The following is a 25596-nucleotide window of genomic DNA, read 5'->3' as shown; positions in this document are numbered from 1 at the left end:
AAACACCACAAATTTCGCATATCACCCTACTTTTGAGCCCAAACTTACTGTACTCCAACTCTCAAATACCACAATACACAAAATACTCATGGGGTACTTAGGGATTGATCAAATGGCAACGCTGGTCCTCTTCCTCGGAGTCCACCTCCCTTTGTCGGTGCTGTAATGCGGTAAGATGAACTTGAGTCTTGACCGCTATTGTCTAGGGTGGTGAGGATGAACTGTGCTTCGAATTGCCGCTCAACATAAAGAATATCGAGACCATCATGCATTGCCTCTGAAGTTTGAAGAGCTTCGTTCAGGCTTCGTTTACAGTCCAACTTATGCTAGCTTATGCCCCGCTTTTTTCGATTGACATCGCATATGTAAGCGCTTTCCGGGAGGCACTTCTAGTTCTATCCCTTCTATGTACTCTCTAATCTATCTATCTTTACATGAGGGTGGGGCTCTATGGGGCACCTGTCTAGATGTCTGTGATATAGATTGCCGCTACATAGAAAATTGGAAGGAGAAAATCGACAACACGCAGGTCAGCCTCCCGGAGTACTACTATTCCATGCTGCAGAAATTGATTTTTTGCGACTACCTCTCTACCCAAGCTCTAACCCAGGTCATATACAGGACACATAACAGCAAGAAATACGAGGAGCAATACTGGCAGATATGTACATAACATGGAGTTGCAAGCATTGAAGACATTTCAACAGTCAGCGCGTTCAGTTTTCAATTTGAAAATCTATTAAATTTGCGACTGTACGGACACCACGGACATACATATTTAGCAGGCTGTATTAGGCTGTATTCAAGCAGCCAGCGTTGGACTTTCTTAAATATAGCAGCCCCAGACTACAATCTCTCAAGCGTCCGCGGAAAATGGGAGACGAAGTATCTGAAGTCTTCGACCTGGTCATGCGCCCATCTATGAACTCTTTGATAGTGCGTCATTCATATTCTTCCAAGGCGTTCAATGAATATTCGCATTTGTAGTTCCAGTTCCTTTTCTACGGTATTCCCTCTTCTTTTGGCCCTCATGTTCCGTCCCTCACTTCATAATACTATACAGGGATCTATCTAGTTTTGGGAGGAATATACGTTTCGCTACAGCGGCAACAACTACGGTCGGAAAAGAAATTCCAACATCCATTTTACCCTATTTCTTTGCTTGTCCTTTTCATACTTGCAACAGCGGGGATCATCGTTTCCGTGTACGATGTGGAGAATGTCATCCAGGAGTTCGTTGTCGTTGGATTCACGGAACTGAGTCCAGAAAGTAGGGAGGTCGACCTAGTGCGGTACAGGTGCGCACATTTCATTTTAAACTATCAGTAAACGTAAACTCCGAACTCACTTTCGCTGTAGGACGGCCATTGGAGCACTTTATTCTACCGCGAAGTCAGTTTATTCCCGGATCCCTGCTAGCTCGTTACTGACTGGATTTTCTGGTAATTCAGTTGGGTCGCTGACATGATTCTTGTTCGTGACAGCCTACAACTTCCTGTTTGCTGTCACTGATTCTCGTTTGGAGTAGGTCTACCGTTGCTATCATGTATGGAATGGAAAACTTTGGGTCTCTCTCATCCCGGCTGTTCTGATGGTAGTCAATGCCGGTACGAGTAAATTCGGACTGCTTCTCATAACCAATCTCTCATCCGATTCTCTTAGGTATTTCGTACGCCGCCGTGGCTACGATTCAGATAGGATCGAATGAACTTTTCGCTACAAGCCACTCTGATGAAGTTAATGCCGGGGACGACCTCAATTATGTCTTTTTGGGCATCAACGTCTTCAATAACCTTCTTTTGACCGGCCTCATAGCGGGGAGAATCTGGTGGTTAAATAGGATTCACAGTCGACTGCTAGGGACTGAAGGGAGGGACAAGCGGCTGAATGCAATTGCCTCTATGTTGTATGTCGTACATGCCTTTAACGGTGTTCCTCTATTAATATACTCCTGTAGCGTTGAATCTGGAACGTTATATCCAATTGCTCTCATTGTATGTCTCATTATCCAAGTGAAGGGCTCGCCTGCAACGATGGACCCCATCCTCCTTCAAATAGTGGTATGTAAACCAGCTTCGTTCGTGTTTCGATAACAACTGATTTGTTTCTCCTTAGGGAATTGTGCCTACGCTCATCATGGTTCGAACCTCGCTTGACCTTGGAGTAGAAAGCGGTACTCCTGCTCATAGGGATGAAGAAACCGAACTTGAGAACGAATTCAGGCCGGCTCGTTACCCCACTGACATCAAGGAACCAATCGCTTCGACGGGCGGCAGCTCATATCAAGCTACCTCCACCTTCCCATCAGAGTATGCGACGACCCCGTTGAGGTTGGAATCGCCAACTGTAACCTCATATCGTTTAAACAATAGCCATAAAGCTTCAATGGATGAAACAAGGCAAACCGAGTCTCCTGCCTATGATTATCGGGAGACAGGTACAGGCTTCAGACCGGAAAAGATGCAGACAGAGCTGAGATATGAGCCTCAGACAGTCTCTGCCTCAGTGAGCACCAGCTATGCTGACTTGGATGGTCCTTCGTCTTCAAGGAACCACCACTTCGACCACGAAAAGCTGCAGCCATTGCGTTACTCTTTCCAAAATGATGATGCATGAATCTTGGTCCCTTTATTTAGTCGAATCACCGTCATACTCGCAACTTATCCTATCTTCTGTACCAGTATACGATATATATACTAGTGATACAACACACAGAAATGTGTTACATAACCACCTGATCCTTTTTCTCCATTACTCTGTCATGGCGAGTATCCAGATGAGGAAATTGCATTCAAATACAAACCAACAAACACTGAGGGAAGGTGAATAAAATTTACATTTTATCTTTACAGTCATCTACCATCATTTGGGACACGAGTCGTCGTATCTGATTCCTGCTTTCAACAAGTCTAGCTCCTTCACGACCCTTATTCCCCACTAAAATCCTCACAATGCGCCTTGTTGCTAGCTGGACTTCCCTTACATTATGTTTGATCCCAGCTGTCTATGCTGCACTTGTGGGTTATTGGAACCTAGGTATCGGAATGAAGATTTGACCTATTTACCCCAACTAGGTTGGTGAGACTCACCCCCAAGTGCCACGGACGAGCTTGTCCAAGCGCGTCCTTTCTTCCCGCGCCTCGGGCGGGGATATCTATGTTCGAGTCAGCGATGTTATCCAGATGACATCCATAATAATATAGAAGCCCTCGTCAAAGGTGCAGCTGAGCACTGGGGTGAGGTTATAAATCAGGAAATCGAATTCCACGACCCTCCGAAGAAATTCGTCGGACACCTTACCTTTCCGATATCTTTCCGACTCGGGCAATGGCCTTGTGTCGGCCAGATCGACAGTATAGATCCCGTGCATGGTATACTCATGTGCCCAAACTTGCTGAACTCTCCACCGTTCCAGCAGCGGAAGACCTTGTGCAACCACTTTGAATTATACACAAAGATTTTATGAAATGTTCCTTGCTGCCTGATACTGGGAAGAGCAAATGTCGTTGGACCCGGCATCAGAAAGGTCTACGATCGGCCATGCGCAGTCCACAGCATACACCGAACAAGAGTAGATAAATCAAACTCTTGGGCAAGGAGAGGCGCCAAGTGTAATTACATCGATTAAGTGTCTCCGCCCGAGCCACTCTGAAATCCAGGATAGTCACTGTCATGTTCACGGTGCTCTCAGCACCGACTGTAATCGTCTACGGTCGGGTTCCCTCGGCGCACTGTGCATGAGGTGTGAGCCTTGAACGAGGAATATGACAGAAGCTAGGAGTTGAATTCACTATGTATCTGATACAGATAAGAAGCTAGTATGAACAAAAGTCCGTACTTACAAACTTGTACAAGCAGCTCCGGTTTCGTAAATACTTCAGCAATACCTGAGGAGGAGTCGGCACGAAATACTTACTCACGCTGACTTGGAGGTCGAAAAGGCTGAAGAGAGGTCCAGTAAGAAGCATCAGCGTATGCTACACACACCCGCGGACAAAAAGATGGGTTGGGCCTGGAGAGTTGGAAGGAGGCGGACTGGTAGCCTCGGTAAATTAACGGAGAGATAGAGGTAGTAGCATCGGTGTACTATAAACAAGAGTGAGAGAGGATATCGTTGAAAAAAATAGTTGCTAGAGCGCGAGGATACACACCCCTAGGGTGGAACGGAATAGAGTATAAAACCCGCCATGGAACTTGATACTGTAAAGTTGAATCCTGTCAATGCCAGTGTACTCCAGGTGTAATCGGTCATGTCAGTGTCGCAAGAACTTGTGCTAATTGTAGATCATAGATGCCCAGCTTGAGCGCTGAGCGAAGAATTTCGGAACTCGGAATCGGAGAGTTGTAAACGTAGCACCTCGGGATGTACATGTAACATAGCTTCTGCGCGCTGCGCTAGAAATATATCGTTATAGTCAGTTCTTAAATGTGATAATACGATCACGCAGACTTCTAGGATCGCCACGATGTTTATTTGAAACTGTGATTTCCAAGTTTCACAAGACCGAAGTCTTTGTCCGCGCTCGGACCTGTTCTGGCATACAATCCCGAGTTTGAAGGATTATTAACAGAGAAGGCGTGTGTATGGCATCCAGTCGATTTCGGACCCAGGCAAGTAGCAATTTGTGGTGCTTTGTGAAAAGGCAAATTTTGGTCGCCTCTCGGTGTCTGAGAGTATATTATAGTGGAAACGGGGAGCATTGAAGCATGCATAGTCCATTCCCATCAGTGTGAAGCCGGAAACAGTGGACAATCAACTAGTAGTGGGTAAAAGTGGGCTCTGCTTTCTAGTACAAAACATGGACATGAAGCAATTCGGGAGTGGCGGTGATCAAACTTTGAGTGGTGTGGCCAATAAGGAGAATTCGGGGTGGCATGTCGTGACGTGAGCTGATGAGGTCCAAAATATGCTGAGAATTGAAGTTGGGTGGGCCAAAGCCTTGACTTTATTGCTGACAGATGAAATTGAGGAACTCAGTGGGGCAGAGAATGGTGAAGTCGTTGCAGTAATGTACAAATTTAAAATCGAGTGCAATTCTGAATTTTCAAACAGCACTGTGGGAAGAAATGCTATGCCGTAATCGAAATCAGCTGAATATGGTAATTTCGTCCGTTCTATATTGGAAATTTCTATCATCGTAAATACGTACCTTGATGAGCTAATCGTACATGTTAGGTACACCCCTGCCTATTTCACTGCTTTGTTTCTTTCGTTCTTTCACTCACCTATCACCGCGCCAAATTTGCAGTGGTGCTTCAAGTTCGTTGCCTGCTAAATTATAGGGGTGGTGTGGCTGTTTAGTTCAGAAGTGTTTTACATTGTAATTGCACCAAAGAACTTGAACTGAACACAGGAACTCCAAAACCGATCTCCAGACTGTTGTTACGACCTTTGACTGTCTTTACTCTTTCTTCTATATCCGCCACAAGCCAATCCATACGCTGCAGAAGGCTCATTGATAGGATCTATCCCGTTCTTGGTCGCACGAAGGAATATTCGTTGCACTAATCATTCTGGCAGGCAAGTATCTTCCTTCAGAATCCCTGCGAGACTCAGTCACGCGATACAATCTTCATTTCCACCTTTGTTTACCGTAAATCAAAAAGCTGACCTCTTGACCATCGATAGGAGCGAAACCAGACTTTCATACGTTGATTCTTCTCTACTGCGGCCGCTCATTCCGGTGAGTAGGCTTTCGAATGATTGCGCTTCCTTGGATCTTCCTTCTATTTCTGCACTTGTTGCTTGCCGTATTTTTTGGAACTTTCTGTGTAATTTCATAACATTCTTTTGCATTAGATTCTCCCTCTTAGTCCTACAAAGCGTGACTTAGTTATTGATTTTGTTCAGACCAGGATACATCCATTCAATCTGGCGTTTTGAACGCTTATCCACACCTCTACTCACGCTCACTTTCATCACACTCTTTCGGCTCAAAGCCCCGTCCCCTCTGATCTAAAAACAAACTATACCTTTTCAACTTCCGAGGCTTTAGCGATGTTCACACCGCCTGCCTCTCCTCTTCCCTCACCTCGAGCAAAGCTTGGGCAAGTCAACCCCATGGAAGAGATACAGCGGCAATCGTATGTACTGCTCACTCCTCCGTCATCTGGCAGCACGGGTCCCCCGCGTTCAGGCTCTCCGCAACACTCCAGGAGCTCTGTATCGTCGCCGTCCTACTTCTCTGCTGGTTCTTCGTTGGACCCTCCTCCGTCAAAAGGACTCCTGTCAAAACCTTCGATGGCCACGATCCCATCATCACCTTCTGTATCACCATCATGTTCATCAACACCATCTGCATCACCGCTGTCTTTACCGTCATTGTCTGCTGTTCCAAAAACCGAATCCATACGCCCACAGCGACCAGATTTTGAATTTCAGAGTTCTTCGGAAGCGAAACGTCGTATTGGTCGTCGCATAAAATGGACAGCAATCGCTATACCTGCTGTGTTGATCCTAGTTACGCTTGCCAATCACTGTTTCTCCGAGCTACTGGGGATGGTATGGTGGGTGAATGATGAGACTCTGGAGGCACATGATGGCCAAAACTGGCTTATACCTGATACTCCCAATGTGATTATGGATGTATTACATCCATCACACATCCATCACAATCATGTTTTTCAGCCATTGGATAACCGCAGGAAGGAAGATACGATGAACGAAGGGATTTTTAGACGTCAAGAAAGCACTGATATAAGCGTCAGTGTCGCCACAGGCACAGCGACAGCATCTGAGCTAGTAACGCCAACGTCAACCGCCGTCTCCTCTACGTCAGGGTCTGCAACGACAACGACGTCTATACCAGCAACATCCCAGACCTTGCCCACCATTCCTGATTCTGGTGCGTCTTACATTGTTGGTCTTTGATAAATCTAACTTTACTTTAGCTCCAGTCCTCCCTACGCCTTTCCCGCAGCCTTGGGATTCGAGCATCACTCAGAATTTTTCCACCCAGTCCTGCTACAACTTCTTCCTCAATATGACCAACTCGGACGATTTCAGGAGCTGCCGACCGTTCGGGCTATTGCAAAACACTAGTGATGATTTTGCGGACGTGAGTGGGACCGGGTCATTCCTATACTTTTACCCGTCTTACGAGTTCATTCATTTAGTTGCAATCCAACTTGACCGCTCTCAATGCCGTTGTTTGGGGAACATGTAACCCGACTATCGGCGTCGACCAATGTACGACTAACATGGCGACATTCGCGGCTTCGCTGCAATCAGCTTGCGCGCAAGACTTGCAAGATAGCAATTTGTACGCAGTTAGCACTCTCCAGGGTGAGTTTTCATGCATCTCTCGAGATTGTTCCACGTTTCTTATCTTTTGTACTTTCTAGCCCTCAATGCTTATTCGCTCACTCAAAGCGCCGGTTGTCTTAATGACCCCTCTACCGACTCCTACTGCTATGTCAAAGCCGTGCATAACACCAACCCCTCCGATCTTTATTTCTACTCACTCGTTTCGGGTGTCAGTATATCCAATTCGACCACACTAACATGTTCAACTTGCACCAAGTCCCTTATGTCGCTCTATGTCAATGCTTTGAACGTCAATGCGTCGCAGTTGATGGAACTCGCGTCTGTGTACGCGAGCGCTGAGGCCTTGGCCTCAAGCTCTTGTGGAAGCTCGTATGCTCAAGTATCGACTAATACACAGGCGGATTCATCCAATAGTGCAAGCAAGTCGAGCTCCACGTCCTTGAACATCTTCGGGACTTTCTTGGCCAGCCTACTGCCGGCTTTCTTGTTTTTGCCGTAATTGAACGGATTTTCTTCTCTTTCCTTCTGTTGGGCTTCTGTGTCTTCATTCTTTGTATATTTTTTGTCATCACCGTTTTTGTTCGTATCTCATGTTATTCGTATTAATATCTAATTATCTATCATTCTTCTGGTCGGGCCAAAGTATAGTGTTGGTTGCCTTTTTTTTGGTTAGCTTTGGGCGTCATTCACGAATTTTCTCTATTAGCCATTCTTAGTTGTCTGTTTCTTCATGCACGTTGCGTCGTTGTATAGCACTGAATTTTCCTTTACCTTTTGTGTCACATCTACGAAGACGAACGTATTCTCCGTCTGTTACATATTGCTATAACTTATTCAACATTATGATGCCTTTGATGCTTATAACCTGGTTCCTCTCAGTTGTGGACGTTACAACGTTGATATTCGATTTCCTAGTATCGAAGCCAAAGGTTATACCGTCTACATGTACTGCACCTTGATTGGCACCTGCAGTAACTTCTGACACCCACAAAAGTTCAACGGAGTTGGGCTTAAACTGCTGACAAATATGCTACATACAAAACTCAATGTTTTCTACCTACGATAGGTACAACCTGGTACAGTCGAGGGAAATGAATAAATAAACGAGTGGGGTACAGTATCACAGCAAGAAATAAATAAAGAGCGAGCGGAGGATATATATAGGCATCAATGGGATAGGATAGGATAATGGGTAAACGTAGGTATTAGTTCGCAGGTGGGCCAGGTGGGCAGTATTAGAACAGCATGCAATTCTATTGAGCGACCCATCGCAGCGGCTGGAGTCGGTCTGAAGGGGTAGATGGTCCAGCTGAACCGTGATCCAAGTTTTCGGAACCACCGAAAACGTGCTCGGGCTGCGCATGATAATTCGAAGACATGGAGCGACGATTGCTGCTCGGTTCATACGGCAACGCATGGAATTCAGGTCGAGGCTGATAATCGGAGATCATCGAATCCGTACCCGTCATCGGGGAGAAATTCGTCCCAGGCGTGAGCGCGAATGGAGGAGTGAATTTCTGATCGGATGTATATGTGTTGATCCTCAAAGTCGAATGCTCGAGCTCTGTATCGACATCTTCTCGGCGAGGCGCACTTTCGATACTGATACCCAGAGTGGTCCTCACCAGAATAAGCATCGGTGCGATACCCTAGATTACGGAATGTTAAATAAAACGGGGTGGACACCTATAAGGCAATAACCACGCACCACAATCTGTAGGAGGACAACATCCATGGTTGCTGAGGATCCTTTCAGTTGGATGATCAAACATATAACGAGAGCGATAGGGTAAAGAGATCCTGATTCCAAGCTAGAAAACCCTCAAAAGACCTGTGCGCGATTAAATGAGATAGAAGACGTACAACATGCTGACAATCGTTCTATACCGCTTGTCGGGAGTAGGATTGATGCCGAATAATTTGGTCGACGCACGGTTCAAGTACCAAAGCCTTCCCGCTGGAAAAAGGAAATGAGAACTGGAGCAGGCTCATCGAAGGGAAAGAACACAGTACCAATCAATCCGGTCAATAAAATATTGTTGAATACGTTCATAGCCAAAAAAGCATACTGCAGATTATCTCCGGTCGTGACCTGAGAAGAGTATCCGCCAGTAGCAAATTCATCGCTGGAACCCAGTTGAATATTCGCGATCGAAGCAAAGACCATGGCTAGATTGATGTCAATTGAGGGAGATATCAGAGTTGCGTCTGATCGAATGACTGACCTGTATTCAAAGCAGAAAGAAAGCTCGGAGCAACGACGGCCAACCATCGACCATTCCACACGAAGTAACAGCGATAGATCTATTTGTCGCCAATTAGGTTAATGCATTACAGTCTTGATAGCACGTAGCACATACAAGGATTACGTCTCCAATCCAACTGAAGTAGGCATAACAGCGTAAGAATCCATTGATAGTCTCAGTGAATACAGGTAACTCACTTTGCCAAAGCATATACCACCCCAATCGCGGTCCTAAATCACGGCTCCATCAATATATACAACAACAGTGAGATATGAGTTTGGAACACACCTAGTTCTCACAAAGGTCTCCTCGCGAGCAGTCGGGTCCATATCCTCCATACTAACGAGAAGCAATTTGATCAAATTCGCGATATCGAATGTTGACAATATGATGCCGGCGGTCGAGAGGATGAAGAGGACGAGAGTGGAGACAGGATAGAAAAGATGCTTGAACTTTTCCTGGTTCTTTTGGCGAGCAAGGAGGGAGAAATAGGTTGCGCTCAGAGCGATGTAGAATCCTGTCGACGATAGAGCTTATAGTTGGTTGGGCGACGGGGGTGGATACGACATACCATAGAAGAGAACCTCGAACTAGAGCGGTATTAGAACAATTCTGAGTATGTAAGTCCTGCAGAAAACGTACTGTCAAGGCCGTTATCGCAGGTCGTAAAGCTTCGTTATAGAGTTCAGTGATCTGATCGCTCATTGCGATTTTACAGCTTCGGGTTAGAGACGAGACGAGGTGTGAGGGGAGGCGGTGAGAGGAATGAAAAGAACGGGAAACTCCAGGAAACTCTGGATCCTTTACCTTAGAACGACGGTGCGAAAAATTGAAATAAATTCATGGAACGACAGATCAAAACGCCAAACCAAACGAGGGTGACTCCACCCGCACCGCAACCCTGATTTTGAATTGTTTTCGAAACAAGTTACCAGATTTATCCGTCGGCGCCGTCCTCAAGAATTCGGGAGTCGATGAACCTTCGATAACCTACGAGCTTTGAGCAATTCCCAAGCAAGCATCTGCATGGAGGGGGAGAGTTTGAGCATTCGACCAATTTATAGTTTGATAAAGATAAAAAGAATGGGTGTGTAATAAAACTCGAGTCCGCAGGACGAGATTGATGTAATAGTCAAACAGCTTTGGCCTTCAGACGCCTGGGCGCCAAAGAGTAAAGTTCTTCTCAAACCACTATGTACTACGAAGCAGAATCATATCCAAGTCCCGGTCTTCCTGTGAAAGATCCCTGTTTATCCTTTTGGCTTCAAAATACACGCTCCTCCTCTCTACTTGGTTACCGAACCACGGAATCTTTACCTCCTTCAGCCGATGTAGTAATTATCGGATCCGGACTTTCTGGTGCTGCTACAGCTTATTACCTTCTTGTTGGACCCAATGCTCCGAAATCTGTGCTGATGCTAGAAGCAAGGGAGGCTTGTGACGGAGCTACGGGAAGAAATGGGGGACATTGCAGGCCGTATGTATTCCAAGGTGAGTTCTTGATACGATGATCTCAATGTCATAACCCAAATCATTCGCAGGTCACCATGAATACAAAGAAATATTCGGAAAAGAAGAAGCTTTAAAAATTGCTGCTTTTGAAATGGTCTGTAGATGAGCATTTTCTTCGAAGATAGTTGCCTACAGCCTAATTGTAGGCAAACCTCCACCTTATGGCCGAACTCATCGAAGAAGAGCAAATTGATTGCGATTTCTGGCTTGGTGAATCTTTTGAGACATGCATCGACCAGGAGGCTGCAAACAAAAAACTAAGATCGTATCAGGAGTTCAAAGACGATGGCGGGCCTCTAGAGGGTGTCGTCAAGTTGACCACGAATGTCGATGAGGCAAAGCGGGTGAGTCTCTTCTGGATTTGTAGTCCCACAATCAATAATATCAAATGCGCTTATGGCGTAAAGTTGCTACTGTTCGTGAATGGATGACTTCGATCTTGAATGATTTGAAGCTGACAATCTTTCATATTATATCAACGCCAGTTGACTCGAATGCGCAACGCAGTGCTTACCGCTTCCTTTCCAGCAGCTTCTTTGTTTCCATACAAACTTGTCTCGCACCTCCTCCAGCTTTGTATCTCCAAACACGGACTAAATCTACAGACTCATACACCTGTTACTGCAGTCACTTCGACTTCGACTTCTCTATCGGCGCACGACCCTCGATTGTCCACGGTGGAGTGGATTGTAACAACACCTCGCGGGAAAGTCACTGCAAACAAAGTCGTGTTTGCCACAAATGCGTACACTGCGACGCTACTTCCCGAGTTCCTGGGCAATATCGTACCCGGGCAAGGACAATGTGCCGCGATAGTACCGACCCCGTCGTTTTCAGGCACTAGGATGATGGAGAAGACGTGCTGCTATCATTGGGGCAAGGTGTTTCGTATAGTCTCCATTCACTGCGTCCCTATACTCATATTGGTACATATATAGGACAATTTTGACTACCTTATCCAACGCCCGAAAGACGGCGTTATAATCCTAGGAGGAGGTAAAGCTAGTGCGTCTCACCCTGGTGCCATTCTTGGATGTACGAATGACTCTGGGCGTCCCGACGATGGTGGAAAGCAAGCAGAAATCACCGAATACTTGAAGGGTGCAATGGGCGAATATTTCGTAGGATGGAATGACTCAGATTACAGTTCTGGATCGGGCGCGCACCCGGACCAGAAACGGGAATCTTTAAGAGTTGGTGAGGGACTTTTGTACGACTGGACAGGTAAATTTAATCTTTTTGAGTCGTTACAAATGAATATATACTGAATTCAAATCCTTGTACATAGGTATCATGGGTTATACTCGGGACAGTCAGTATGCGTTCCGTGTCTTCAAACGCATTCCAATAATTGTAATAGATATCCCCTTCGTTGGCAACGTCGAAGGAAAAGCTGGCGCGTACGTTATTGCCGGTCATTGCGGGCATGGTATGTTCGATTCTCGATCTCAGTACTATCCTTTACTTACATATCGTGCCTTTTCATATTAGGTATGGCCCGAATCGCATCATGCGCCAAGGGTCTTGCGACTCTAATGTCTGGTGGATCTTGGTTAGATACCGGTCTTCCAGGGTGTTTTCAGCCTACAAAGGAGCGAATGAGGAATAAGAAGATGGAGACAACGACATAATCGATGAAGAAGTTTGAGTGTATTTTTGGTGAGCACCCTTTGATTATTTGTTCCCTGTCCAACTCATCCTCCAGTCGGTCTATTCAGTCAAACAATATCTTGCAGGAAATGTAAATGTGAAATGTACTTCAGTCGCGCTATTCAATTACTTGTCATGTTTTTTTCTCTGAGCAGTAATCCGTCCTGTTTCACCAAATAGCTCGAGTCGACCTTGCAGAAAAATGTTTGGCGAGGTTCCCATAAAGGATACGTTGGAACTGAAGTACACAATGATGATACAAAGAGGAGTTTACAAGCGATAACTGAATAAGTTAAGAGGGAAAACAGAAATTATGCTTTGGAGTTCTCATTCTTGCCGCTCCGATCTGTCAGCGACACCGTGTCCGCGTCGGTGGAACCAGCGAATTGCATGGTAGCCAAGCTGCGTTGAGGATTATCAGTGTACGTCACCGCCGCCGCCAGTGGACTAAGTTGTTTTGTAGTAAATTGCATTCTGCTAACTGATAATACTTCAAGGTTGTCGTTGGGCGAGTTCCAGATAGATTCTCGGAGGACATTGAGCATGAGCGTAGGATAAATGGCCTTAACTCGCAAACAGTAGAAGTGAGCAATATGGACTTAATCAAGAAATTTAGGGAGCCGATGTTTACTCACAACAAACTGGACTGTAGAATATCCCGAGATGCAACTGATCATGCGCGCTACAGATTCGTTTCCTCCAACGACATAGGATGTGATCAGTAGGTCTGTCACCTAGGCAAACAGTCAATATTGGTGATCCTCGAGCACAAATGAAATGACCACCCACCAGCATTATGACATACAGAGTCCCAGATTCGATGAGGAGCACGAAGATACTGAACAATTTATTGTTTCGTCGGTTGCGGAGGATATGCTTGAACTCGCTTCGAAGTACCCTGTTGAATCAATAAGCTTTGAGCGACTAGTACTATTGAGTTGGCAGAAAATTCCTCTACCATGCCTTCCATAAAGTGAGCATCATCACTGAAACATTTGTTACAACTGATAACACAGGCGCTAACACCTGGGTTACTTTGCATAGTTCAGTGTAGTTCGTACTGGATACGCCCGAGTTACAGTGTGAGGCCTCGATAATCATGTTGACTGAGTAAGAATTTCAATGTGATGTCCCAATCAATGATAAGTTGAATTAATTGAGGACATACTGATCATTAATCCCCACCAAAACAAAGGCATCAAAACCATTATTCGATTGTTGAACCATATAGCTGAAAGGCGCCAAATCACCAGTACATCACCAACAATCATCTTGAAATAATATGTCAGTGATCGGCAAGGTACAAAGAACACAACTTACTTGAGATTCAAAAAGCACACTAGTAAGCTTCGTCTCACGTGCTATAAGTGCATAGAAGACATTGAACTGCCCGTCGGTAGATAGATCTTTGGGATCTAGGAGTAGCTCGACCAGTCCCATGAGCTGAGCCACCTCCAAAGACCACAATGTGCTTGTGATGAAAAACAGCACATATAGAACAAGCAGGATGATGATATTGGCATGGTTCTTTAATCCTCGCTGCCTATATATGAGATCCATAGTGAGTTTTATGACAAGTCCTTATTCGAAAGTGGAATTGACCATAATCCTCGAGTTGCAGTTATTAGCAGTGAAATATAAATGCCTAAAAAATTGGGTTCAAAATCTCATTTAACGAAATTTAGGGCCTATCATGGACGTTACCGTATAAAAGGGTGGCGACTAAAATTGGAATGATCCTATAAAGAAATGCAAGACCTGCACGGTGCATTGCCGCATCATCCAGAGCCATGGTGAAGATCGACGCAGTTCAATCCGACTAATGAAGTCGTGGAGGGAAGAATCGATTGAAGCATCCAAATCTTCATGCGGCTTTAAATGTGTTTTTGGACGAATCCTGATTAATCTTGGTTGCCTTGAATAGTACATGGTAGAAACTTAAGACTTCAAAAAGGCTGATGGCTTCTAGATGATCATCTAACTTCATATTATGATATATCAAGTTTGATTCACCTCTTGAGAATTTGGAAGATTAAATCGAGGTCGGTCATTTTGTCCAAGGATTTAGTGTTCAATCTTTTTTATCAAAGTACTCAGGCGTATTTGCGCACAATTCCAAAACTAATCGCGGGTCCTAGCTAGACAGCTCGATAATCGAAGGGGACAAATAGTTGCGAATTTCTGGGACATGTAGAAGATCAACATCGATAAGGCTTGTCCATCGTCTATATGGATCGCCCAAATCACTCTTGTGGCCCATGATCAAGATCAGTAATAGTTGGTATTCTGGACAGATGGAGACAGATGGTGGTGATCAAGTCAAGAACTTGAATGATGGTCAGCTGGAGTGGAATAAATTGATTTCCCGCACTTGCTTTTATTGATCAAGTATCCAGCCTATAAGAACGAAGAAGAATGATGTGAAAGCGGGGGTGAAGTTATCTTTGTTTGAGTCATATCTTCCTCGATGGGTCCGAGCATGATGTTTAAGACAGGGCCTTCCGTGTAGCATTATTTTGATGGACAGATACGAGTGGAGCAAACGACTTTAGTTGGAGGGCAAATAAATGGAGGGTGGAGAAATGGTTTCCCAGCTAGTCACCAACGTGAGAATATCCATTCAAGCGTCTATTCTCCTTGTTCCTTTCTCCGTTCCAAGCGACGCAGAGTCGCAGAGTTCGAACACAGGAATATAATCAAAATCAAGAACGACACTTTTGCGTGCAACTTAGTGCTCTATGGGCACAATCTTGCTGATTGTTCAGTTCAGAACTTGGCTCTACCCAGCGGTGGGTTGACCAAAGGAGAGACTTAGTCTCAATGGCTTGAGAATATTTCGTATGTGCTGTTTGTGTCGTTCGAAGAACAGGTCGCTTATGTTGAAAAAGTACTGTATATTGTAGGCCATGAACATTCTGAACGACAACAACCACATATACGTGCCGTGTATGTAGATCACTCCACGTAATGAAATCCCTAACGCCAGCACCCTGCTGTTGCTCTCAGCGACCTACAATCGGGCGTTCGACCAAGTTCACCATTGTCCATTACAAATCACGCCTGTTTGACGAATGTGTCTTCATGATCGTGGCCTGACTATTCGTCGAATAACGAATTTATTGTTAATTAGATCAAAATGTGTAGAAGCCTCAGACTCTTTAGGGAAGGAGGTAAGGCTATGCGAGGCCGTCGTGAGGATCCTAATCCAGATTATCATTCCTTGCACCACTAGCAAACGGGCTCATCCCCGCATTGTGAATGTAAGTTGCAGTAACTCTGATGAAGCTTGTAACTTTTACATTCCATCTTCCCGAGGTGTTGTGAAGATTATATGTCTTTCTTATCCCTCGGACTCTAGCGCGACCTTGCTTACAACTGAAGAAGCTTTAAGATTGTGTATATAATGGGTGAGGACATGCATGGACTTGCTTGGGTCTCCGCATCCACAAAGCCAGGGCTTCAATCCCGATAATGCTTTCTCTGTTGAACACACTTTTCCTTGCACTCTGGGTCTCTTCTGCTTCTGCAGACAGTCTGGCCGAGGTCGAACACATTGTTCTCTTCATGCAGGAAAATAGAGCATTTGATCACTACTTCGTGAGCCATTCAGTCCTCTTTCATTGGAAAATCCAATCTTATCGACCTGAAAAGGGTACCATGGCAGGAGTTCGAGGGTTCAAAGATCCAAAGTGTTTATGATCAATTGACTACGTATAACCGTGACTGAAAGTTTTTCAACTCAGCGTCCAAGTCAATCCTGATGGTCACTCCGTGTTTTTCCAAAAAGTCAACTCGTTCCTCTCAAACGATACCGACTTCCTTCTCCCGTTCTATGTGGCTGCGGAAGGCGGGGAATTCATCAACGGCACGCAATGTATGGTAGCTGGAACAAATAACTGGGCAGAAAATCATGCAGCATTGGCTTCTGGGCAAAATGCAAGTGCCTATTATTTATCTGATCCTCACCACTCCATCTATTCCGCAGGATCTTTGGCCTGAAGCAAATACGCCAGAGTCATGGGGTTATTATCGGCGGTCAGATCTTCAAGTCCAATTTGCTATTGCTGAAGGATGGACCGTCGGGGATATGTACCAAGAAGGTGTTATTGCAGTAAGCTACAGTTATATTCAAGCTATCAGCTACTTGATTATGAATGACCATTCAAGGCAACCAACCCTAATCGCGTTCTATGGCAAACTGGCAGTGTTGCGTGTGTACTACAACTTGAAAAACAGCGTTAATATCTTTCTGAATCAGCTTGTATTCCAGTGTTCCAGGAGGGAATGTGAACACTACACAGGGCCCTGTATTGGACAACAACGCTAGTCCGGGATGTACAAGTCTTACACAGAGGCTCGAAAACGGTACTGAGATAGAGTCAGCACAAAATTATACCTGGTGCGTTTCTACTATGATCTCTTACATCCAATTTATAAAGTCGCACTGTAGTTATCCGTTTGATTGGAAAACCGTATGGCATGATTTGAAAACCTGTACCTTTGACACAAAATCATATATTCTAGTAGTTGCCCGAATATCTGGAGGACGCGGGCATCTCATGGAAAGAATTCCAAGCTTACGAGTATTTAATTCCTTGAGAAGTTCTGTCGTCCAAGACTTACCTCCACTATTTTACAGTATCGACGACAATCCTCTACCTGACTTTGTCTTCTGGCAGAACTTGGCGGCCAACGATCCAACTTCGGAGCTCGCCCAGCGAGGTAGTATTCTATGCGGTATAAGCATTTTTCCTTCGACATTGAAAATCTTGCGATTATGTAGGCTTGGCCATGAACGGGGGTGGGAATTGGCAAGGTGGTCTTGATTTGCTTAAGAAGCAAGCTGCAGAGTACGAGCACCTGTGATGTTTCAATCTGGCCATTATGAGAGCTTACCGTGCTTTTAATCTAGGGGGACTCTACCAGCTGTTTCTTTCTATATTGGTGAGTTATCTGTTGCTCTAGTTTTCCCTAGCGCCTTACGGGGTATCTCTACTACACAGGCCCGGGAGAGCTTTCTGAACACCCTCCAGCCCGTCCTATTGATGGTGCATGGCTGCAAAAAGAAGTTGTCGACGCGATTGTCAATTCTCCCAAGTACAACAAAACGATTCTCATGATTTCTTTTGATGAGTCGGGAGGATTCGGCGACCAGTACGTTCATAGTCAGTATATTTTCTTCTGAGACTAAGGCTAATGGTGTACATTATAGCGTTATTCCCTTCACTTCGTATGCCCAGTCCCTAACGTGCCTCACAGTGTAGTTCTGATTGCCCGTTATTCCTGTTCAGGCCCGAAAACACTCCCGGCGAATGGATCATTGTGAGTGTCTTTCCAAATTCCACGTCATTCCCTAAGTATTTAAACTTCCTGCAGAACCCTTTCACAGGACTGCCCGCGCCATCCGGACCTGGATTCCGGTTACCGTTCACTGTTATCTCGCCCTGGACCCGCGGAGGGGTTGTATTCACCGAGCCTGCAGACCACATCTCGCAAACACTGTTTTTGGAGCAGTGGGCAGCTGCGAGGGTATGATTTGCTTATCGTTTTTCGATCACCATCGACTGAGTTCCTCCAGGGCACACCATTCATTAATACGCAAATCAACGACTGGAGAAGAGAGCATATGTCTAATTTGATAAATGTGTTTGATTTTGAGAACGTACGTGACAGTTTTTTGTTCTGTGATACATAGCTCAACGAGGATGTTAATTGTGTTCTAGCCCAATTACACCGCTGTATCGCTACCCGATGTTCCACCGCCTCATACCGACCCTCTGACATCGTTGCTTGACGGGGTACGCTTCGCACTGACTTGCTTCAGTGATTACAATCACGAAGCTAACATGTTTTGCTTCGGTAGTACACGTTCTGTGAAAATACCTTCACGGGATACGTTCAACCCCCTGTCCCATACGGGCAACAAACCTTGACAGATTCTCTGTTCACGGAAACGGGTTTCAAAATTGTACGAGGTAAGCTGCGTTCAATATCTTTACTGGCAGTCTGACTAGTATCCTCGCTCAACGCTGCTAGGCTCGCTGACAGAAGGTCGTTACCTGGTCATTGAATCGAGTACGAAGAATCTTGCACTATCTGCTAATGACTCCTCCCTTGGTACATCTGCGGCGACCAACGACAAGTTCACCACTCCCTCGCAACGTTTTGTGATCTATGCTACGGATCCCAAACTCGCGACAGAAAAGACCTTCAGGATATCCTCTGCCGCATCTGTGATAGACGCTACTGCTATCGCTAACGCCACTACCCCATTCCTCGATGCGAATCTGCAGTTTGGGTCCATCAACTCCAGTGCAGTGTTTAATATTACCTACGAAGGTTTGGGTGTTTACAACTTCTTGGAAAGCGAGAGCGGGAAGTTCTTGGGTTTGGGGGATAACGGAGCTCCGATGCTAGGCGGGGAGGCGGAAGGTTTCAAGATCTTCTCAATTTCTTTCTGATTCTGATCAGTAGAACACGTTATCTGTTTGGATTGAGGACAATATTAGGACACTTTTTAGAAACTCAGTTATTTACCAAGATTTCGTACCGTTCCGTGTTGTAGGTGTACAGCAATCGTGACTGTTTACGTGCAGCCAATTTCAAATTGTAACGGTGAAAGACCGATACGCAATCTTATGACAGTGCCTCGACAACCTTTAGAGCCTGGAGGCGAATCAAAGAAACGGGCGTCTATATCAGGGCGTCTATTCCTCTTCTTTCTTCAACGATGTTCCCTGCATGTCCCTAAGGCATACGACCACCAAGTGCAACTGTATGGTGATCAAGGACGAGCCTATGGCGCACATATAAGCTTTTTCTGGTTGATCGCACAGGACCAAGGCGTAATCAAGCGTTCATCTCGACATCTGAGGAGAGAGAGAGAGAGCTTCAAGCTTTGTCTTCTTTCCATCGTGTTAATCTCTATCTGCTCTTTGTCCATGTCTACATTCTTGTGACCCATTTCAGCCTAGTCCGATCCACGTAACACATCTTTTTGTTTTCTTCCCGTTCAACTTGTTACCATCAGGGTACACCGTGCACTCTTTGTTCTTTCTAGTAATCGGAAATCCCCTGCTGACCTGTCGACCCACATTCATTTTCATTCCCAGGATGCCTTCGGCATACATTGCAATACATTGCACAGTATGTATAGCTGATCAAGACCTTCCTAAAAGGTATTTTTCGCTGTCTAGGGAAAAAACAAATGACACCTCGCACATAGGATATAATACCACTGTCGTGCAAGACGTCTGACCTTTCGACTTACTTCCTCCCTTCATGGTCAATTACTTTGATATCCGCTCTCCCTCACCCCTCCCTTTCAGATCTCACGGCTGAATTGGCATCCTACCATACCATACCCCCTTCTCATACATAGCCACAGGTGTGTGTACTCAAGCACGATAGCAGTACTAATCACTGATAATTACCGGCACTTGGTCTATCTAGCGCGCTCACCCCGTCTCAACAATTCAATCATACACCAAACGCGAAATCAAGTTGTTCTCAACCCATTGTGGGCGACAATTCTACTAGTACAACGGCACGTCCCCATGAGCCTATGCTACGGGAATCATGCTAAGAACGACGAAAAAATACAACGGCCGACGCATCGCTTCTCGATCAACCATCGACTCGGATGTTCAACAGAACCTGCAGCATCTGCGGTCCTCTTCCCCTTCCTCCTGCGTCGCCCCGTTGTTAACAGGAAAGGTGTTCATTGGAAAGCTCTGCTGCAGAGCAGGTCTGAATGCAAAGGGTGAGTCGTAATCAAATAGTTCAAAGCTCTGTGACTTACTGGTTGACAGTCATAGGATAACGCATCGAGCTTGACGGGTAAGCAGAGACTCGGCCTCGACCTCGCCGTGTCTCTGCACTTTCACTCCCCTCAATGCTTTGGAGGGGGATAATGTTCACCCCTTCCGGGGCGGAAGGCAACGCTGTGGCACTTGTTGACATCCAAACGGTAGTCAAAGGTGGTCTCGATCCAGAGGTAGGCTGCTGTAATGATCAAATTGTAAGCTACTAAACTTACTGGTTAGAGTTTGCCACTGGGCTGTACTGGTAGGGTGACGCTTGACATCGCCACGCCTCTTGGTAGTTGTTCTCTCCAACATTTGGAAGAGGGATGGTATTGACTCCTTGTGGAGTGGGTGGGGTAAAGTCTACGGCGCTGTTTCCGACAAACTGACCAGGATAGCTACGAATACCTCAAGTCAGTGCAAAATGATTATCTGAAGCCAATGAGAAACTCACGCCGAATGTTGCCACGAAGCTGCCGGATTTCCTTGGTGAGCACTGTTGCTCGACGCGCCAGCCAGGTGAATTCACTGAGGTCCATGATGGGCATTGGGATGGTCACCTTCCATAGGATTGTTCCGGAGGTTGAAGTTGTGGCGCCTCGATGTAGCCCCTATTCCCCGTCATGTTAGGGGCTGGTTGGGATTGTGGGCTGTTAGCAATGTGAGTAAACTTGGCTAGCTTGATTGTAATCCATTCTGAGTATTGCCTTGCATAGAGACTACGTGTATCTTGAGGACGTGGCGCTCCCCTGCTACTAGTAGTCGATCGGGGATTTCTCGTAGCTTCATGCGAATAGACGGTGGATTCTTCTTCGAATCTCACTCGTCCTTGAGTGGTTTGGTTGGTTTGGTAGTTGTTCGATGAGTTTCTGTTTGTGCTCGACATTTGATGAAAACTCAATGATTATTCTGAAGTAAAGAATTGAAATCCACACAACTCCATTTTTATACCGACTGAGAATCCCAAAACAGCATTGTCTGCACAAGGCGCGACGAGTCAGCACAAGAATGCGGGATCTGTCAGAGTCAGAATAGTCCCTTGTATTTTTTTGAATTAGAAATTTGGGCGAATGAAAGCCTCGAGGCTCGTGTTTTCCTTTTTTGCACTGATTCAACTGTTTCTACACTTCTCCCCAAGTTCAAGTTCTTCCGCTCCTCTGTCACTCAACGATCCCCAACCTCGATAATACCTCACCCCACCGATTTTTCTGCTTTGAGTATGACAAATTCTATGTTACCGGAAATCTCATGTTGCCCAGTTCGTGTTCAATCAATTTCTGAAGTTTCTGAAAAAAATGCCTAGATTATTGGATCTCCCTAGATCTTCGAGGCAAGAACAAGGTCGTTAAGCAATATTTCCTTCCTTGTAACCATGAGTCATGACATTTCATGGATTTACTGCAAATCTTTGCGAATTCATGTGATAGGTACTACATACAGCTTTAATTTGTTACATAGGCAGTAGTTTTCCGCTCATTTGTGTTCTGTAAGTGACCACGGAGGATTTTCCTCCAATCAATTAAGTATGTCAAAGTGCATAGTATAAAACAGCAATCCAGCAGTTTGCCTCTACACTATAGGGTGTTGTGAAGATTTTTATTGCTGTCGAAGTCAACTTGTATTATTTCCAAGATCTCTACCCTTGGCATCCGAAATTCTGAGTTGCAAACATGATCTTCATCCCCTAGTTCCTTGTTCGTCAAGAGCAAGTCGGAGAGCTTCGAGCAGGATTTAAAAATTCTGAGCACTCACCACGCTGGCCCAGCTCACTCCTCAACGCCTCAAGCTCGAAGGCTTGCAACCTATCGACGCTTTACCAGATTCTGCTCTACCAACACGGCTCACAGATATGACCGCGTACAGACGAGGTATGGGTATGAAGGTTTGACGGTGCGTTTAGAGGACAGGAAGAGGGTCTATCAAAGTCAGATATACATGTACGCTTTCCTTTGCAATAATTCTCTGCTTTGAACCATTGTATTCAACACTAATTTTCCGTTGTCTCATCTTATCAGTCCTTCGAGCCTCTCGGTATTCATCATCACTGCACATTCCCCAGTGGACTCTCACTACTCTGCTTTCACCTCTAATCATATACCATACCCCTTCTTCAACATTGTCCCCAACCCCCCTCGCTGTTATGATCCCGCCGGCTCGACGCCAACACCGAAACTCTGTCTGCATCGCCAAGTTCCTGGATCGAACCACAATAATGACCAGCACATCCTACAATGTCCCGCTGTTTCAAATTCGAGTTACGATACTAGAATATGGGTTAGTACTAGGCGAAACCAACGTTAGGAGTATGTTGTTTTGAAAGGTGAGTTACTAAGTACTAGCTCTACATATCTCAATAATCTGCAATTTCTCATTCGAAGGACAGGTGACAGCGTTGAAGATTATTGAGATCAAGAATAGCGAAGTATCCATGGGCCATGAATGGCACAGGTTACAGAAATTAAGCAGCAGATTGTCGAATCTGATGCCGGTGTTGCCTCGAACAGTTGCACGAGAGGTTGCCAAGTGCTCTATGTCACCTACAATCGGGCGTTTGAAGACGTACATCGTCGTCGAGTTTTGTGAATGGGTCGTGAGTGGGTTTTCGTATTGAGGTGTTAGTGGCAGAATAATGCCGGCTGGTGGCACATAGTATGGATGAGCACCAGCACTACGAGCTCCTTTCGTTGCGATGAGGATACTTTAGTTCAACCCATCTTCGTCCTAGTTTCTGTCCACTGATATATTGCAGGAGCTTCTATCGCTTTCAGTCATGCTATCCGAGTTCATTGCAAGTCTATTTCCATGCCTCTGTTTTTGGATTGTACTTTCGTAGATGCGGAGACGCCTCTCCGGGACATGCTTCATGATTCTTATCCCGGCGCAAGAAATGAAGACCATGGCCAGTAAAAGTATTCTAGGTGAGAAGATCATCCGTGAATGAACGACAGATTTCACGAGTAGACGTCCAACGTTATTCCCCAAAAATAAATCGAACGATTTTCATAAAGGTACCCACCATTAATCTTGATCCGACTCGAGGCATGATCTCGAGAACTTCTCCTTGTCTACAGCTTCTATACCTGTAAACGTAAATACCTAATGATGTCTGCAGTTTCCACGCCTACTGCGATCTAGAAATCGTTGCGATGCTTGAAGGACATTTTCTAGGTCATTGGTGTTATTTCCAAGCTTGAAATCCTCCGGGTTTCGCTGCAAGCTCACACTGTACACCTATTGAGAAGTTTTGCCTGCATACATAGATGATTTTTACCTGCGTAGTGTATAATAATCGAAGTCAAAGCGGGATATACGAACAGCATTCGGGCACATGGGAACATGCTTCCCAAAAATGGAAGCTTGGATACTGAATTGTTTGCCCCATTTAGGCAGTAAAACTCCACAAGTGATTTACACCTGTCTCTTTCACCAACTCGATTCTTTGCGTAGCCGGCTACGTCCCAGCTTTTTCTTTATTTGCGTCATTCTGTCCTTTCTCTCTTAAGAACTCTTACCTCCCAAGCTCCGGTTTCTTTATCTTCTTACTCTTCAATCGCATATAGTCTTGACGACGAAACTCACCGCCTTGACCAGTAATATGCCTCAGCTTCGCGTTCTTGCTGGACCAGATCCAAATCATCTTTCTTCCATAACTCATCTGGTCAACACGAATTTGCCCTGCAAAGTTTCTTCAGACCTGTTCGACGGACAGATCATCGCGAACATTAAAGGATTCAATAAAGACACAGAATATTTTGATAGAGACGATAGAAAAGGCGTCACTTGGAGCATACAGGTTCAAGGTATATTCTGATGATCACTTCTCATGTGTAAATGGAAATCAAGCTCTTGTTCAAGGTCGATTCTTGCAACCACACTCTGCTGATGATATCCTGTTCGGAAACACGTTCGAGAGACCGCTACACCTCCCTTGGGGCTCTGGCGCTGCTCTAAAGTTCATGAGGTATTGATTAATTTTCTATAATAACCCATGTCTAATCTTCTGTCCAGTTACCTCGACCCAAACCTCACACACGATCTTACTTCCCAGACCAAACCATGGGCTCTATCACCGCTCGTAGCGACCATGCCTCATTTCGCGCATTCTCACAAATCCAGACCGCCGAAATTTCCTTCATCTAGCTCGCTCACAGACGATAATTCCCAGCTTTCTCTTGCTTTTCACGAAGAAGACGAAGACGCCGACTCGCCTCTCTCATCGGCATCTTCCTCCACATCTTCCTTGTCATCCGGATCATCAATTCATTCAGGTGATTCTGGGCACTTGTCTTCCTCATCTTCTTCGAGGAAATCTCATAGCTCAAATGGGTCGACATCATCCAAAATCAAGTCGTTATCGAAGATCCGTCGCGGCGGAGGCCATTCAATGTCTAGAAATGGCAACGGAGCTCCTCCTCCAGTGAACCTGCATACTGCCGCTCAAAGAAGAAGTTATTTCAGTGTGTCGAAGAATCGGAAAAGCGTAGTGTTCGGCCCAGAGGTGAATACAATCTCCCGAATGATTTTTCGCTTTATACCCGTAAATCATTACTCACGATGTTCCGCTACCTTCTTCACTTCACCTGTCATTCTTTATGTTCCCATCCCTATTCTTCTCATCTATCTGTCTGTATTTACTCACATACGTTATTCATAGGACATCATAACAACCGATTTCTGTTATGGCTTCCTTGAGTTCGCACCTTCCCTCACCTTACGTCTTCCGGGCGGAATATCCTTTGACCTTTTGCGGTATTGGGACGGTCAACCGGTGCGATTCATGTGCTGTGAGCGTAAGGATTCCAATGCGTCGAGGTCGGATTCCGAGCCTTGGGGAAGGAGCTTTTGGTGTGTGGCGATTGAGATGGTTGATTAGGTTTGATAGACTCGGGGATTGTCAGTCGGTCTTGTTGGGTGGCTTGGCGAGTGAGATCGAGAAGTTACCACCGAGTCCTGGCAAGTTGAATGTGCATATATCTACTGGTTATGCTATACCCAATATTATACAATGTATATAATCAAGTGTCTACAACCAAGATGTTGTGTCGTTCCCTCGTTGGCAGTACATACCTGTGTCTCGACAGCGAAAGTTTTGGGATCCCTTTTCAACTTGACCAGA

At 45.4% G+C, this 25596-nt stretch overlaps 10 protein-coding genes across 10 annotated transcripts; 6 read left to right on the top strand and 4 right to left on the bottom strand.

The window, feature by feature from the left end:
* Positions 1–1528: 1528 nt before the first annotated feature.
* On the top strand, positions 1529–2232 carry C8R40DRAFT_1004122 (uncharacterized protein; the record flags this gene model as incomplete). Its single annotated transcript, XM_046222787.1, has 4 exons — positions 1529–1607; positions 1663–1906; positions 1958–2012; positions 2116–2232. Coding segments are annotated over 4 exons (495 nt in total), but the record flags the coding sequence as incomplete, so codon positions are not given.
* A 752-nt stretch (positions 2233–2984) lies between these two features.
* C8R40DRAFT_1070389 (uncharacterized protein) lies at positions 2985–4252 on the bottom strand (the record flags this gene model as incomplete). Its single annotated transcript, XM_046226225.1, has 8 exons — positions 2985–3032; positions 3090–3154; positions 3301–3438; positions 3733–3774; positions 3843–3887; positions 3917–3942; positions 3986–4086; positions 4202–4252. 8 exons carry the CDS (start codon positions 4250–4252, stop codon positions 2985–2987), a joined length of 516 nt encoding a protein of 171 aa, XP_046085341.1.
* Positions 4253–5998: 1746 nt separating this feature from the next.
* On the top strand, positions 5999–7766 carry C8R40DRAFT_1171780 (uncharacterized protein; the record flags this gene model as incomplete). Its single annotated transcript, XM_046231763.1, has 4 exons — positions 5999–6845; positions 6892–7058; positions 7117–7285; positions 7345–7766. The coding sequence occupies 4 exons, from the start codon at positions 5999–6001 to the stop codon at positions 7764–7766; spliced, it is 1605 nt and encodes a 534-aa protein (XP_046085340.1).
* A 754-nt stretch (positions 7767–8520) lies between these two features.
* On the bottom strand, positions 8521–10218 carry C8R40DRAFT_1070387 (uncharacterized protein; the record flags this gene model as incomplete). The annotated part of the gene is made up of 10 exons (XM_046226224.1): positions 8521–8916; positions 8976–9078; positions 9131–9224; positions 9281–9436; positions 9493–9571; positions 9628–9649; positions 9711–9743; positions 9802–10030; positions 10085–10103; positions 10156–10218. 10 exons carry the CDS (start codon positions 10216–10218, stop codon positions 8521–8523), a joined length of 1194 nt encoding a protein of 397 aa, XP_046085339.1.
* Positions 10219–10706: 488 nt separating this feature from the next.
* Positions 10707–12656, top strand: C8R40DRAFT_1161287 (FAD dependent oxidoreductase; the record flags this gene model as incomplete). Its single annotated transcript, XM_046230104.1, has 8 exons — positions 10707–11004; positions 11055–11119; positions 11172–11369; positions 11511–11906; positions 11964–12249; positions 12314–12337; positions 12386–12454; positions 12517–12656. The coding sequence occupies 8 exons, from the start codon at positions 10707–10709 to the stop codon at positions 12654–12656; spliced, it is 1476 nt and encodes a 491-aa protein (XP_046085338.1).
* Positions 12657–12986: 330 nt separating this feature from the next.
* Positions 12987–14467, bottom strand: C8R40DRAFT_1171777 (uncharacterized protein; the record flags this gene model as incomplete). The annotated part of the gene is made up of 8 exons (XM_046231762.1): positions 12987–13238; positions 13311–13409; positions 13465–13573; positions 13634–13781; positions 13844–13946; positions 13996–14218; positions 14278–14320; positions 14380–14467. 8 exons carry the CDS (start codon positions 14465–14467, stop codon positions 12987–12989), a joined length of 1065 nt encoding a protein of 354 aa, XP_046085337.1.
* A 1441-nt stretch (positions 14468–15908) lies between these two features.
* C8R40DRAFT_332726 (phosphoesterase family-domain-containing protein) lies at positions 15909–19199 on the top strand. The gene is made up of 19 exons (XM_046234736.1): positions 15909–16272; positions 16327–16364; positions 16419–16611; positions 16661–16786; positions 16843–16886; positions 16946–17074; positions 17126–17147; positions 17203–17258; positions 17315–17397; positions 17459–17525; positions 17588–17619; positions 17679–17829; positions 17888–17905; positions 17967–17997; positions 18052–18204; positions 18254–18337; positions 18399–18473; positions 18539–18650; positions 18712–19199. The coding sequence occupies exons 1-19, from the start codon at positions 16147–16149 to the stop codon at positions 19134–19136; spliced, it is 1965 nt and encodes a 654-aa protein (XP_046085336.1). The 5' UTR covers positions 15909–16146; the 3' UTR covers positions 19137–19199.
* A 1122-nt stretch (positions 19200–20321) lies between these two features.
* C8R40DRAFT_1171775 (uncharacterized protein) lies at positions 20322–21366 on the bottom strand (the record flags this gene model as incomplete). Its single annotated transcript, XM_046231761.1, has 5 exons — positions 20322–20424; positions 20477–20659; positions 20714–20878; positions 20935–20976; positions 21041–21366. The coding sequence occupies 5 exons, from the start codon at positions 21364–21366 to the stop codon at positions 20322–20324; spliced, it is 819 nt and encodes a 272-aa protein (XP_046085335.1).
* Positions 21367–21852: 486 nt separating this feature from the next.
* C8R40DRAFT_1070382 (uncharacterized protein) lies at positions 21853–23421 on the top strand (the record flags this gene model as incomplete). Its single annotated transcript, XM_046226223.1, has 6 exons — positions 21853–21907; positions 21939–21966; positions 22169–22348; positions 22496–22754; positions 22864–23070; positions 23314–23421. 6 exons carry the CDS (start codon positions 21853–21855, stop codon positions 23419–23421), a joined length of 837 nt encoding a protein of 278 aa, XP_046085334.1.
* A 443-nt stretch (positions 23422–23864) lies between these two features.
* Positions 23865–25541, top strand: C8R40DRAFT_1252830 (uncharacterized protein). Its single transcript, XM_046233723.1, has 4 exons — positions 23865–24280; positions 24336–24441; positions 24489–24978; positions 25135–25541. The coding sequence occupies exons 1-4, from the start codon at positions 24076–24078 to the stop codon at positions 25351–25353; spliced, it is 1020 nt and encodes a 339-aa protein (XP_046085333.1). The 5' UTR covers positions 23865–24075; the 3' UTR covers positions 25354–25541.
* Positions 25542–25596: the final 55 nt, after the last annotated feature.

The sequence above is a fragment of the Lentinula edodes genome (assembly GCF_021015755.1).
Source record: "Lentinula edodes strain Le(Bin) 0899 ss11 chromosome Unknown C8R40scaffold_22, whole genome shotgun sequence".
NCBI lineage: Eukaryota > Fungi > Basidiomycota > Agaricomycetes > Agaricales > Omphalotaceae > Lentinula > Lentinula edodes.
The sequence above is the reverse complement of the archived record's forward strand: the minus strand, read 5'-3'. Positions and strand labels throughout refer to the sequence as shown.

Bases quoted from the DNA above. Each gene is read 5' to 3' on its own strand.
- C8R40DRAFT_1252830 (XM_046233723.1), top strand. From the start codon at position 24,076: ATGCCTCAGCTTCGCGTTCTTGCTGGACCAGATCCAAATCATCTTTCT. The intron at 24,281-24,335 runs GTATATTCTGAT...CTCTTGTTCAAG, and splicing joins TTGGAGCATACAGGTTCAAG to GTCGATTCTTGCAACCACAC. The intron at 24,442-24,488 runs GTATTGATTAAT...TCTTCTGTCCAG, and splicing joins GCTGCTCTAAAGTTCATGAG to TTACCTCGACCCAAACCTCA.
- C8R40DRAFT_332726 (XM_046234736.1), top strand. From the start codon at position 16,147: ATGCTTTCTCTGTTGAACACACTTTTCCTTGCACTCTGGGTCTCTTCT. The intron at 17,620-17,678 runs GTGAGTTATCTG...TCTACTACACAG, and splicing joins AGCTGTTTCTTTCTATATTG to GCCCGGGAGAGCTTTCTGAA. The intron at 17,998-18,051 runs GTGAGTGTCTTT...AACTTCCTGCAG, and splicing joins CTCCCGGCGAATGGATCATT to AACCCTTTCACAGGACTGCC.